The sequence below is a fragment of the Muntiacus reevesi genome, chromosome 2, assembly GCF_963930625.1.
Source record: "Muntiacus reevesi chromosome 2, mMunRee1.1, whole genome shotgun sequence".
Lineage (NCBI taxonomy): Eukaryota > Metazoa > Chordata > Mammalia > Artiodactyla > Cervidae > Muntiacus > Muntiacus reevesi.
The window spans coordinates 156,047,512-156,061,139 of NC_089250.1; the positions used below are offsets into that span (position 1 = coordinate 156,047,512).

The 13,628-nt window shown below is 38.7% G+C and overlaps 1 protein-coding gene across 1 annotated transcript in view; it reads left to right on the top strand.

The window, feature by feature from the left end:
• Nucleotides 1–46: 46 nt before the first annotated feature.
• NHLRC2 (NHL repeat containing 2) overlaps nucleotides 47–13,628 on the top strand; it is a 62,544-nt gene continuing 48,962 nt past the window's right edge. The window contains exons 1-2 of the mRNA XM_065923382.1: nucleotides 47–439; nucleotides 6,445–6,597. Of these exons, the coding sequence (XP_065779454.1) occupies nucleotides 262–439; nucleotides 6,445–6,597 (331 nt within the window). The 5' untranslated portion in view covers nucleotides 47–261. The remainder of the gene's footprint in view (nucleotides 440–6,444; nucleotides 6,598–13,628) is intronic.

Sequence of the window (13,628 nt, forward strand, 5' to 3'; positions counted from 1 at the left end):
TTCCGAATGTCCAGGCTCCCCTGGGGCGGGAAGACTTAGGACGGGCGGGGTAGCTTGGGAAGGTAGTTTAATTACGTGCCTGGGAATTGCGCCGATTTACACTTTAGCCTTTGAACAAAGTGCCGTTAGCGTGGAGTGGGGCTGGTGGAAAGGGAGGCGAATGTGCGGTTTGGAAACCAAAGAACAATAAGCGCTTCCTCTCTCTCCACACGAAACCGTCCCGCGGGCTGGGCGGCCGCCCCTGGACCATCCGGAGAGAACATGGCGGCGCCCGGAGCCCGGAGCTGCAACCTCTCGGGCCTGCTCCCGGCTCAGACCTCGCTGGAGTACGCCCTGCTCGACGCCGTGACCCAGGAGGAGAAGGACGGCCTGGTCTACCAGTATCTGCAGAAGGTGGACGGCTGGGAGCAGGACTTGTCGGTGCCCGAGTTTCCGGAAGGTGAGGGGCTGGCTTCGGGGTGGGGACCCCCTCCGGAACCTCCCCTTTCTCGCGGACCGCGCCCTCCCCTGAAGCGGTGGGCGAGGCGGCTGTGCCGCCGCGCGGCGGAGAGACGCCTCGCCCAGCCGAGCCTCTGTCCCCAGGCGGCAGCGAACGAGGGTTTATGGAGGGCGGGAACCTGCATCTTCGTCTTCATTCTCCGTCTCAGCCCGGGCCTTGGGTTAATTTCGTACACTGAGTTAAAATGTCGTGGCCCCCGTTGACAATGATTCCAGTGTCCACGCCACCCTGTCCTTTCAGTCTGGTTGCCCATCATCATCATCATCATCTTCTTTGTGCATCATCCAAGCTAACGGTTACGGATCACTTGTGGGCCAAACAGAGTCCTAAACACAAAGTATTTGTTATTTAATCCTCTTTGGAAACCATCGAGGTCGTCTTACTGCGTGGGTGCTTAGTCGCTTTGCCGTGTCCAACTGTTTGCAACCCCATGGACTGCAGCCTGCCAGGCTTCTCTGTCCATGGGGATTCTCCGGGCAAAAATACTGGAGTGAGCTGTCATGGCCTCCTCCAGGGAATCTTCAGGATCGAACGCAGGTCTCCTGCATTGCAGGAGGATTCTGAGCCACCAGAGAATCCTGAGGTGGTCTTGTTAGCTGTTTTACAGTTGGGAAACTGAAGCACAGGAACAGAGTCGTTTGCCTAGGGCCTCTCAACTAAGAAATGCCGAAGTTGGATTATACAGACACTACCTCCCACATCGGCTGGTTTCTTAACTGGGCCACCCTCCTCCTTTCAAAGTTGTGAAACTTGTAATTTTGAAAATCGGAATCAATTATGGCCTGTCTCCAGGTTTGAATCCTGTTGCTGTCAATGTTCGGAGGGTGAGAGAACTGATATTCCCAGCAGTGCTATTTGTGAAGCTCATTTTGCTATGATAAAGGAAACTGAACTTTACCTTCTTTGGTTGGGACTGGCATTGTTTTGCCCGGTGGTGTTGGCATGTCTCCTCTCATGACACTGAAACCACATGTATAGTTAATTGGTTGGCTGTGGCAGGGTTCAGTGTCTCATGGGAGGCCTGTTGGAACCCTGCCTCTGACGACAGCCTTGTGTCTTTCCAAGCCTTTTGCTCTGGCCTTCAGACGTGCTTATTTTTTTCTGTTGTTAATTCTATACTGGACTTGAAATATTGTAGAATTCTGTCAAAAGAATTGGGTGCATTAGTGCTTATCCTATCCGAGAAACTTCAAAAGTTTACATACGTATTGTTGTTGTTTGGTTGCTAATTCTTGTCCAACTCTTTGTGACCTTATGAACTGCAGCATGCCCGGCTTCCCTGTCCTTTACTATCTCCCAGAGTTTGCTCAAACTCATATCCGTTGAGTTGGTGATGCTATCTAACCATCTCATCCTCTACCACCTGTTTCTCCTTTTGCCTTCACTCTTTCCCAGCATCAGGGTCTTTTCTAATGAGTTGGCTTTTCGCATCAGATGGCCAAAATGTTGGAGCTTCAGCTTCAATATCAGTCCTTTCAATGAATATTCAGGGTTGATTTCCTTTAGGACTGACTGGTTTGATCTCTTTGCAGTCCAAGGGGCTCTCAAGAGTCTTCTACAACCCCACAGTTCTGAAGCATCATTGCTCTCAGCCTTGTTTATGGTTCAGCTCTCACATCCATACTTGAGTACTGGAAAAACGATAGCTTTGACTGTACAGACCTTTGTTGGCAAATTGATGTCTTTGCTTTTAATACACTGTCTAGATTTGTCATAGCGTTCCTTCCAAGGAGCCAGCATCTTTTAATTTCATGGCTTCAGTCACTCTCTGCAGTGATTTTGGAGCCCAAGAAAAGAAAATCTGTCACTGCTTTCACTTTCCCCCCTTCTTTTTTGCCATGAAGGGCCTGGATGCCATGATGTTAGTTTTCTGAATGTTGAGTTTTAGGCCAACTTTTTCACTCTCTTTTACCCTCATCAAGAGACTGTTTAGTTCCTCTTCATTTTCTGCCTTTAGAGTGGTATCATCTGCATGTCTGAGGTTGTTGGTACTTCTCCGAGCAATCTTGATTCCAGCTTGTACTTCATCCAGCCCAGCATTTCAAAAGATGTACTCTGCATTTAAGATACGTAAACAGGATGAAAATATACAGTCTTGTCATACTCTTTTACCAATTTTGAACTCATCAGTTCCATATGAAGTTCTAACTTGTTTCTTGACCTGCATACAGGTTTCTCAGGAGACAGGTAAGGTGGTCTAGTATTGCCATCTCTTTAAGAATTTTCCACAGTTTGTTTTGATCCATATAGTCAAAGACTTTCACATAGTCAATGAAGCAGAAGTAAATGTTTTTCTGGAATTTCCTTGCTTTCTCTACAACCCAACAAATATTGGCAATTTGAACTCTGGTTCCTCTGCCTTTTCTAAACTGTGTTTGTACATGTAGAAGTTCTTGGTTCATGTACGATTGTATGGTAGTTTGAACATTCTTTAGCACTGCTCTTCTTTGGAATTGGAATGAAAACTGATCTTTTCCAGTCCTGTGGCCCATACTGAGTTTCCAAATTTGCTGACATATTGAGTGCAGCACTTTAACAGCATCATCTTTTAGAATTTTAAGAGTCTCAGCTGGAATTCTATCACCTCCACTGGCTTTGTTTGTAGTAATGCTTCCTAAGGCCCACTTGACTTCAGATTCCAAGATGTCTGGCTCTAGGTGAGTGACCACATCATCATGGTTTTCCCAATGAACATGAACAGTATAAAAAGCAAAAAGATTTGACAGAAGAGGACCCCCCCCGCCCCCTGTCAGAAGGTGTCCACTATGCTACTGGGAAAGAGCAGAAGGCAATTACTATTAGTTCCAGAAAGAATAAAGCAACTGAGCCAAAGCAAAAACAGCACTCAGTTGGTGGACCTGTCTGGTGGTAGAAGTAAAGTCCAGTGCTGTAAAGAACAATATCGCATAGGAACCTGGAATGTTAGGCCCATGAATCAAGGTAAATTGGAAGTGGTCAAACTCCAGGAGATGGCAAGAGTGAATGAACAACATTTTAGGAATCAGTGAACTAAAATGGATCGGAATGAGTGAATTTAATTCAGATGACCATTTTATCTGCCACTATGGGCAAGAATCCCTTAGAAGAAATGGGGTAGCCCTCATAGTCAACAAGAGAGTCCAAAATGCAGTACTTGAGTGCAGTCTCAAAAACGACAGAATGATCTTGGCTTGCTTCCAAGGCAAACCATTCAACATCACAGTAATACAAGTCTAGGCTCCAAACACTTACACCAAAGAAGATGAAGTTGACTGATTCTGTGAAGACCTACAAGACTGAAATTTTAAAAAGATGTCTTTTTCATCGTAGAGGATTGGAATACAAAAGTAGGAAGTCAAGAGATACCTGGAGTAACAGATAAGTTTGGCTTTGGAATACAGAATGAATCAGGGCAAAGGCTAATAGACTTTTGTCAAGAGAACACAGCAATCCTAGCAAACACCCTTTTCCAACAACAGAAGAGATGACTCTTTGCACAGACATCACCAAGTTGTTAGTACCAAAATCAGCTGTATATAGTACACTGTCATAAACCAGCATGCCAGCAACTAGGACTTTGCCCAGTGCTTTTGTTTTCTTGTTGGTATTTACAATGAGTGTCTTTTATTACCATGAGATTTGATCTCCATGACTCATACGTAATATAATAACAAAATACTCAGTCTTTGTTTTTAGCATAATTACTGAGGACAGATACTGGATATGAGTTTTTTCTTGGTTTATCAATTATGGTAATGAAGAAGTCATAAACATAACTCTCTCAAAAACACTTTGCTTTGTTCATTTCTTAAAAGAAACATGTTTTATGGGAAGCAGCATGGTATAAATGAAGGATTCACACAGACCTGGAATTAAATCCCAGTTATTCCATTTGTTAGTTATATGATCTTGAGCAAGTTACTTAACTTCTCCAAGCCTTACTTCTACTTACTTATAAAATGGAACCAGTATTTACTTTTCAGGTTTATTATGCAGTTTGGAAGTAATCTATCTAAAGTTCTTACTTCATATGAGAGCTCAGTAAATGTTAGCAGCTTTTAAAATTACATTCATTGTTATTTTTATTATAAAATGCATTATTAAGTCTGCTAAGCACCTAGCACAATAACTGGCATATATAATACTTTCCCCCCTTCCCTAATCTAAATCACTTGATTATTTATAAAAAATATATTTGAGACTCATAAATATTTTAAAATTAGGGGATGTGAAATACACATGAATTAGTTTGAAGTTTTATATGGTCATTTGATCGGGTTTATGATTAACACTTTATTAAAGTGGATAATTAAGACCTTGCTGTACTCTGAAGCCTCACTGTTGTGCTTAGTCTTTGGGTCATGTCTGACCCTTTGTGACCCTGTGGACTGTAGCCCACCAGGCTTTGTCTGTGGGGATTCTCCAGACAAGTATATTGCAGTGGGTTGCCATGCCCTGCTCTGGGGGATCTTCTCAACCCAGGAATCAAACCCAGGTCTCCCACATTGCAGGCAGATTATTTAATGTCTGAGCCACCAGGAAAGCCAAAACCCTCACTAGGTTGGACTATTGACAGAAATACTAGTTTGATTTGCAGGGTTTTTTTTAGATTTTGTTTTGAGTAACTTCAGTTGCCGTTATTAGTTGTTAACTGTTATTATTCACTGGTTCCACCCAACTTTGGTTTTCAGTTTCTATAAGCTATTTTCAAGCTTCAAGGTATAATTAATGGTTTTAGTAGGTACACTTATTTACTTATAAGCAACAAACTCATTATCTTTGTTTCTTAAATTGGTAACAGAGATGGTGCTCTTTTAATCTACTTTTGTTTGACAAAAGTTTTTCTTCATAGTGTGTAAAGTTGTAAATCATGGTCTAGTAATTATAAATTCTGATTTATGAAAGCACAGATTAATGAGATTTTATTTTTCTTTCCTTTGGAGAGAAGGGAACATGCTCTTCATCAATATTAATATTGCTTTCATGAAATCTTTAACTGTGCTTTGCTTAACTTTTCATTTAAAATATTTTGTATTTAAGGTCTCATTTAAATCCAGAGCATTTTAGCTCTTTCTCTTATGAAATTGGCTTAGGTATTTTGTATGTTATCCTTTGCCGACAAAGGTCCATATAGTCAAAGCTATGGTTTTTCCAGTAGTCATATACAGATATGATAACTGAACCATAAAGAAGGCTGAGTGCCGAAGGATTGATGCTTTTGAACTGTGGTGTTGGAGAAGACTCTTGAGAGTCCCTGGACAACAAGGAGATCAAACCAGTCAATCCTAAAGGAAATTAACCCTGAATATTCATTGGAAGGACTGATGCTGAAGCTCACGCTCCAATACTTTGGTCACCTGATGCAAAGAGCTGACTCATTGGAAAAGACGCTGATATTAGGAGAGATAGAAGGCAGGAGAAGAAGGGTATGACAAAGGTTGAGATGTTTGAATGGCATCAGGGACTCAATGAACATGAGTTTGAGCAAGCTCTGGGAGATGGTGAAGGACAGAGAAGCCTTATGTACTGCAGTCCGTGGGGTTGCAAGGAGTCGGCCATGACTGGGACTGCACAACAGCGTGTTTAGTTTACCCTTAAAGTTTAACACTGTTCCTTTTTGATATTTATTCTGTTCTTAAGTTGACTTTCATTTTCAATAGCTCATTTGTACCTAATCATGTACTTAAGTCCTTTTAATATTGATTCTTCCTCCCATTTTTACCTAAATATGTGATCTTCCTTTCACACACAGACTAATATGCTATTTCTGAGAGAATTTAGTAGCTTTTTCTTACTATATTTGCAGACTGCCTCATAATAGTAGCTTTCTATGTATTAACTCCCCTCTCCCTTCCTGTCCCCTCTCTTTTCTTAAAAATAATAATGGTTCACATTTTAATGGAAAGTTTTAGATAAATCATCTTCATTGTTTCCTTTAATCATTACTTATTTTGTGTAAATTTCAGGATTAGAATGGCTGAATACGGAAGAACCTATTTCGATCTACAAGGATCTATGTGGAAAAGTGGTCGTCCTTGATTTCTTCACCTACTGCTGCATAAACTGTGTTCACCTGTTGCCTGACCTTCATGCGCTAGAACACACGTACTCCGATAAAGGTATCTGCTCTTCTTAATTGGCTTCTGACCGACTGTCCTGGCATAGTTGCTGGAGAGTGGCTGACTCATTTTGCTCATAGAAGAATGAACATTTGGCAAGACTTCAGGGATTCTGAAAGTAATTTCTAATCTGTGAATTAAGGACTCCATGTACCTTTTTGTGAAGAGTTAAGTTTAATGATAGTGGGTTGCTTTCCTAAAGAACCAGCATTTAGTATATCATTTTTCTTTAAAAATAAGGATATAGTTTACTTTTTTCATGATCAGGTATTTTAAAAACGTCTTTTTGTACATCTGGACTTAACCTAAATTTGTTCTATGAAAAAAAGAAAATAAAATGCATGACTAATTTTATACTCTTCTCACTGTGATAAAAAGGTTTAAAGTTCTTTTTAGGAAATATAACTAGGCTTCCTTTGATTTCAAATGACCTAAAACTACTACTGATATTTTAGAAGGCAGACTGTTATAACAGATACTTTTTCTTTGACCCTGCTTTATTTATTTATAAAGGTTAAGACTTTCCAGAGCACACTAGGAAATCCTTTTTTATGGTATTACAAATTTTGAAATTTTAACAAGAGATTATGCTTAGTATTTTCTTTAAAACTTTGGCATTTTTCAGATTTTGTTTTTTGTTTACTTCTTTCTATAAAAAGAGAACATGTGGAGTAAATGAAATAAAGGCTTCATTTGATTAGGCTTAAATTAATTGAAGCTGTCCTCTTTGCAGTGACTAAAAAGTGTTCACTGATCTTGTGAGAGCAAAAATGAGAGTAGAGTATGTATGTACAAAAATGAAGGGTATCTTGAAACTTAGTTATTTAAAAAAAAGAAATATTGAATAAAATCTTCAGTGCAGGTGAAACTTCTGATGCCTGTTAATGACTGTTAATGAGATTTATCAAAAACTCAATTATTCCCCGTAATTAAATCATGTTTTAAAAAATCCATCCATATTTAAGAAATGAGTATTTCATTGTCTCCTAGGTTTTAGATGCTTGTGTGTCTTGTCCAAGTCCATGTAATAAATGCATTTATTGAGTATGTATTATGTGCAGGATACGCTAACTGCTAAGGAAATATATAACAAAGTTGAATTAAAGCAGTGGGGAAAGGAGTAACTCACTTTGCCTAAAAGCTTTGGAAGATGTTTCTCAGAGGAGACAATTAGCTTGAAACTTGAAAAATGAGCAGAAGTGTAGCTGAAAATGAAAATGGGGCAGGAGTGACACTCCTGGCTGAGGAAGTGACAGGTAAACAAGCAGGGAAGCAAAGAAGGACTAAAGTTGAAGGAGGAATACTTGATTCACATTTTATATTTCTGTTTAAGTTTTTCCCATATTATTGTATTACCTTTATGTAAAATGCTTTTATAAAAATTTTAAAAGAAAAAGATTAAGCATCTTAAAAATTATTTAAGTTAGATTTATAGCTAATATGAGAGGCAGTTAATTCCCCTGATCCATTTAATCAAATTAGGAAATTTTACAATAAAACAGTGATACTCTATTCATATAGTCAAAGATTAGAAATGTCCATGAAATGCTTTACTTGCAATCCTCCTTCTAGGAAATTGCAAACATTTTCATCTCTCTTAGGTACCAAATGGAATGAGTAGATTTGGGGAGTGGAAAATAGTTTACTGTGGCAAGACTGTAGGGGCTCCTCAGAAAAGTGAAAGGAGAGAAAGGTAGATTAGGTTCAGACTCACTATGAAGAGCTTTGTATACCATTCTTAATAGTTAAGTTTATATAGACTTTTTCATCCGTTGAAAATATAGAGATGTTTCAGGTTTTTATTTATATAATAGGAGAATGACAATATGATTTGTGTTTCAGGATGGCATTTACAGACTGGGTTAAAAATCCCAAAGTTAACCATTTCCTTCTTCAGATCACTGCTAATAAACTGTTCGGTTAACTCAGTTGTTTAACCTCTATCTGAAGCAAATTCAGTGGCTTCTTAGAATGAGTCCTTATAATCTCTTTTCCAGTTTACTGAAAATATTTTACAACACTTCGTAACAAAAAATAATAACAATTTTTACATATAAATACACTTCTGAAAAGTAAAATACTTTGTAAGTGGTTTCAACATTGTAATTTCAAAGAAACATTACTTCAGTAATATGCTACTGTATTAAAATTCTGGTAACTTAGAAATAAAATGTTTTTATATTGATTAGAAGATAAGTTCAGTTCATATTCACAAAACCAGGCATAACATAACAGAATTATCATATGAAAGTTCAATAAGCTGGCACTAAATTAATTTGCTTTCTTGCTGCTAAGAGTCTTTTTAAAAATTTTTTTATTGGAATATAGTTCATTTACAATGTTGTGTTTCAGTTTTAGCAAAGTGAATCAATTGTACACACACACACACACACACACACACACATCCTTTTTCAGATTCTTTTCTCATAACAGATTATGTTATTACAGAATATTGAGTAGAATTTACTGTGTTTTATAGTAGGTTCTTGTTATTTATTTTACGTATGTTAGTGTGTATATGTTAATTCTAGTCTCCTAATTTATCACGCTGCTGTGTCTTATCTCAGTACTGTCTGATATATTTATGAATGTATCTCTAGCCGTGTTATTTATGTCCTTGAAGAGGCATTCAGCAGCCTGTTTTTATTTCATGGAATTTCAGTTCATTTATCAGTAAGCCAGAAATGCTCAGCTGAGTAAGTAAGTGGATCTTAATTTAAAAACACTCTGAAAGAGGGCTGATTTCATACTCAGTCTCCTTCCCCTTAAACAGCTTTTAGAATCAGGTTTGTAATGGTGACCAGTATCACTTTCACAATAGCATACAAGAAATTATAAATGTCAAAGATCTAAAGCAAAAGTAAAAAGATACTTAATAGTAGTGAATGGTTCTGATGTTCAAACAGTTTTTAAGAATGTAGCTGGGCCCTAAGCTTGTTATTAATTCGTAATGAGTTAGCATATATTTGTATTAAATTGACAGGTACCTCTGGTTTTTTTTTCCCTTCTCTCCTTGAGGGTTTCTAATTTTTTTTTAATCTTTTTATACTGGATATGTTAATGGTATATTTTTATATAACATGCAAATTTAGCACAGTGGCTATCTAAGGAAAAGCACTGATTTTATAAGAAAACATCTAGTAGGAAAATTTGGCATACTTTTAAATGTGCTTGCTAGGTGAATGTTAATATATAATTAAATCAGACTCTAGAAATCTAAATTCCATAATACTTCTGAGTAACCACTGGTATTCTCATTTTGTAGTATATGCTATTTTTCCATTTCATACTTTGTTAAAAATTAGAAGAATATATTTCTGATTTTACAGTGAAAGTAAACTTTTTAAAAAAATTTTATTTTTAGTTGAAGGATAATTGCTTTACAATAATCAGCCATAGTTATACATATGTCACCTCCCTCTTAAACCTCCCTCCCACCTCCCACCCCACCCTTGTCACAGAGCACCAGTTTGAGCTCCCTGAGTCATAGAATGAATTCCCAATGACTGTCTATTTTACATATGGTAATATATATATTTCCATGCTACTCTCTCCATTCGTTCCACCCTCTCCTTCCCCCACTTTGTCCACAAGCCTGTTTTCTATATATGCATCTCCAATGTTGGCCTGCAAACAGGTTCATCAGTACCATCATTCTAGATTCCACATATATGTGTTAATATACAATATTTGCTTTTTTCTTTCTGACTTCATTTTGTATAATAGGCTCTAGGTTCAGCCACCTCATTTGAACTGACTCAGATGCATTCCTTTTTATAGCTGAGTAATATTCCATTGTGTATATGTACCACAACCTCTTTATCCATTCATCTGTCAATCAACAGCTAGGTTGCTTTCATGTCCTAGCATTGTAAATAGTATTGCAGTGAACATTGGGGTACATGTGTCTTTTTCAATTAAGTTCCCTCAGGGTATATACCCAGTAGTGGGATTGCTGGGTCATATGGCAGTTTTATTCCTAGTTTTTAAAGGAATCTCCATACTCTTCTCCATAGTGGCTGTATCAATTTGCTTTCCTACCAACAGTGCAAGAGGGTTCCCTTTTCTCCACAGTCTCTCCAGCATTTATTGTTTGTAGACTTTTTGATGATGGCTATTCTGACTGGTGTGAGGTGATACTTCATTGTAGTTTTGATATGCATTTCTCTAATAATGAGCGATGTTGAACATCTTTTCATGTGTCTGTTAGCCATCTTGAGAATCCCTTGGACTGCAAGGAGATCAAACCAGTCAGTCCTAAAGGAAATCAATCCTGAATATTCTTTGAAGGACTGATGCTAAAGCTCCAGTACTTTGGCCAACTGATGCGAAAAGCTGACTCGTTAGGAAAGACCCTGATGCTGGGCAGGTGGGGGGGCGGTGAATAGAAGGCAGGAGGAAGAGGGGGTGACAGAGGTTGAGATGGATGGCATCACCAACTCAATGGACATGAGTTTGAGCAAACTCCAGGAGATGGTGAAGGGCAGGGAAGCCTGGCGTGCTGCAGTCCATGGGGTCACAAGGAGTCGGTGGGAATACCACTGAACACTGAACAACACAAAGTAGCCATCTGTATGTCTCCTTTGGGAAATGAAACCTTTTAATGAGTCATTATCTGATGATTTTACTCTGTCAGGGTTCCCAAAACCATCCCTAGGTCAATTCTTTAGGAGGACTCACAGGACTCAGCATGTAGTTGTACTCCTGGTGGCTACAATTTTTTACAACAAAAGGATACAAAGCAAAATTAGCCAAGGGAGAAGACACATAGGACTGAATCCCGGGGAGACCAGGAGCAAGCTTCCAGAGTCCCCTCTTGGTGGAATCACATAGTGAAAGTGAAAGTCGCTCAAGTCGTGTCCGACTCATTGTGACCCCATGGACTGTAGCCTACCACGCTCCCCTGTCCATGGGATTCTCCAGGCAAGAATACTGGAGTGGGTTGCCATTTCCTTCTCCAGGAGATCTCACAACCCAGGGATCGAACCCGGGTCTCCGCATTGCAGGCAGACGCTTTACCATCTGAGCCAGCAGGGAAGCAGAAGATGTGCTTAATTTCCCCGGCAAGGAGTTGTTAGGATAAGCTTGAGATGTTGCCAGCCGGGAAAGGCCATTAGAGACAGCACCCGAGGTTTTTGTTGGGGGCTGGCCACAGAGGCATCTTCTGCCTGGCGCCATGTACCACAATTCCAGACTCCCAGAAGGAAAGCAAGTGTTCAGCATAAACCATAGTGTTTGTACAAACAGTTTAGGTCTTGTGTGCTACTCTTATCAGTTCTGGAAATGATGGGAGCACTCCCAAAATCCAGGCAAGGACCAGCCCTGTAAGCAGACCTTTGAAAGAATAGCAGTGGGGCCTGCTGTGTTAACTCTTTTTTGTACACACTTCATATTTTCTTTTTGTAGCAGCCCATATGTTTATTATTCTCTGTTCCTAAAGTATGATGAAAATATTGGACAATTTATGGTGAACTTTCAGAGTGTTTAATGTGGACACAGGGAAATGTCAGTTTTTGAAATTTAAAAACATTCAAATTTGCTTCTGGCCTCTGCTTTAATTTAGTATTCAGTGATTGTGATTTTTTTTCACCTCAGGTTTTTAGTGGTCTTGGTATAAAACCTAAAATCCTCTCTCTCCATACCTTTCTTGCTTTCCCTCGGTCTTCTAACCTCCCTTGTCTGCCTTCATCTTTTCTTGTGTATGGATTCTCAGTCGCTAAGTTGTGTCCGACTTTTTGCGACCTCGTGGACTGGAGCCTGCTAGGCTCCTCTCCATGGAATTTCCCAGGCAAGAATACTGGAGTGGGTTGCTATTTCCTACTCCATTGGATCCTTTCTTGCCTAGTACTAAAGTCACACTTATCTTTTAGACTTCAAAATGTGTCAGTTTACAGTTTTTGTAACATCTAAAACCCCTCAATTATTTTTAGTTTTTGCATTGAAATAAGTTATTATACTGCCTGTGATCAAACTATACTGTTTTTTATATACTATATATACATAATATATGAGGCTTTTCAGTGCAGTGGTAAAGAATCTGCCCGCCAATACAGGAGGCACAAGTGATACGGGTTTGACCCCTTGGTTAGGAAGATCCCCTGGAATAGGAAACGGCAACCCACTCCAGTATTCTTGCCTGGAAAATTACATGGATGGAGGAACCTTGTGGCGTACAGTTCATGGGGTTGCAAAGAGTCAGACGTAGCTGAGCAATTGAACACACACACACATTATATATATACTACTATATATAATTGTATCTATATGTCTATACATTTCACAAAAATAAGACCTTCCTTTAAAGCTTTTTAAATGATTTTAACACATTATTGACTGCTTCTGCAAAAATCCCCCTGTCACTGATGTGTTAAAAAAACTTAACTTTATTACTAACATTTTAGAAGCTGTTACTCGTTATTTGGTTTCACCTTCCCTTTTTCCCTTTCTTCTTCCTCTCCCTCTCTTCTCACTTTCTTCCTTCCATATTTTAAATGCAGTAGTTTTGATCCGTGTGTTGGCAAAAGATCTAAAAGGAAAGAGTCTTTTACATCCTGTTTTATTTTTTGTGTATGATTAACAGAACAAGCAAACTATTTTAAGAAAAATCTCAAAAAATAAAAATAAGGAAAAAAGAAAAGAAAAATCTCTGTATGCCTACTTTAAGGTTGCTGACACTGAAAAACATGAGATGCAATTGTTTGGCAGTTGTTCTTGTATATAGATCAGTATAGATACACTATTTTGTCAATATAGTATGGCTTATTGCACACATAAAAGTTTCTTTAGCATTTATATCCTGTCCATTCATTACCTTCTTTGTACTAGGCACTGTGCTGGTAAATAATAAAATGGTGTATGGTCCCTAAGTAATTAATAGGAATTATAGTCTAACAAGGGGAAAAGTTAAATAACCACATAAATATTTTTATAATTTCTGATCAGTGCTAAGAAGGAAATTACAGTCACCTGGAAGAATAGAAAGCTTTTTCTGTTTTATTGGATGTTGTGTTAGCTTCTTCTGTACAGTGAAG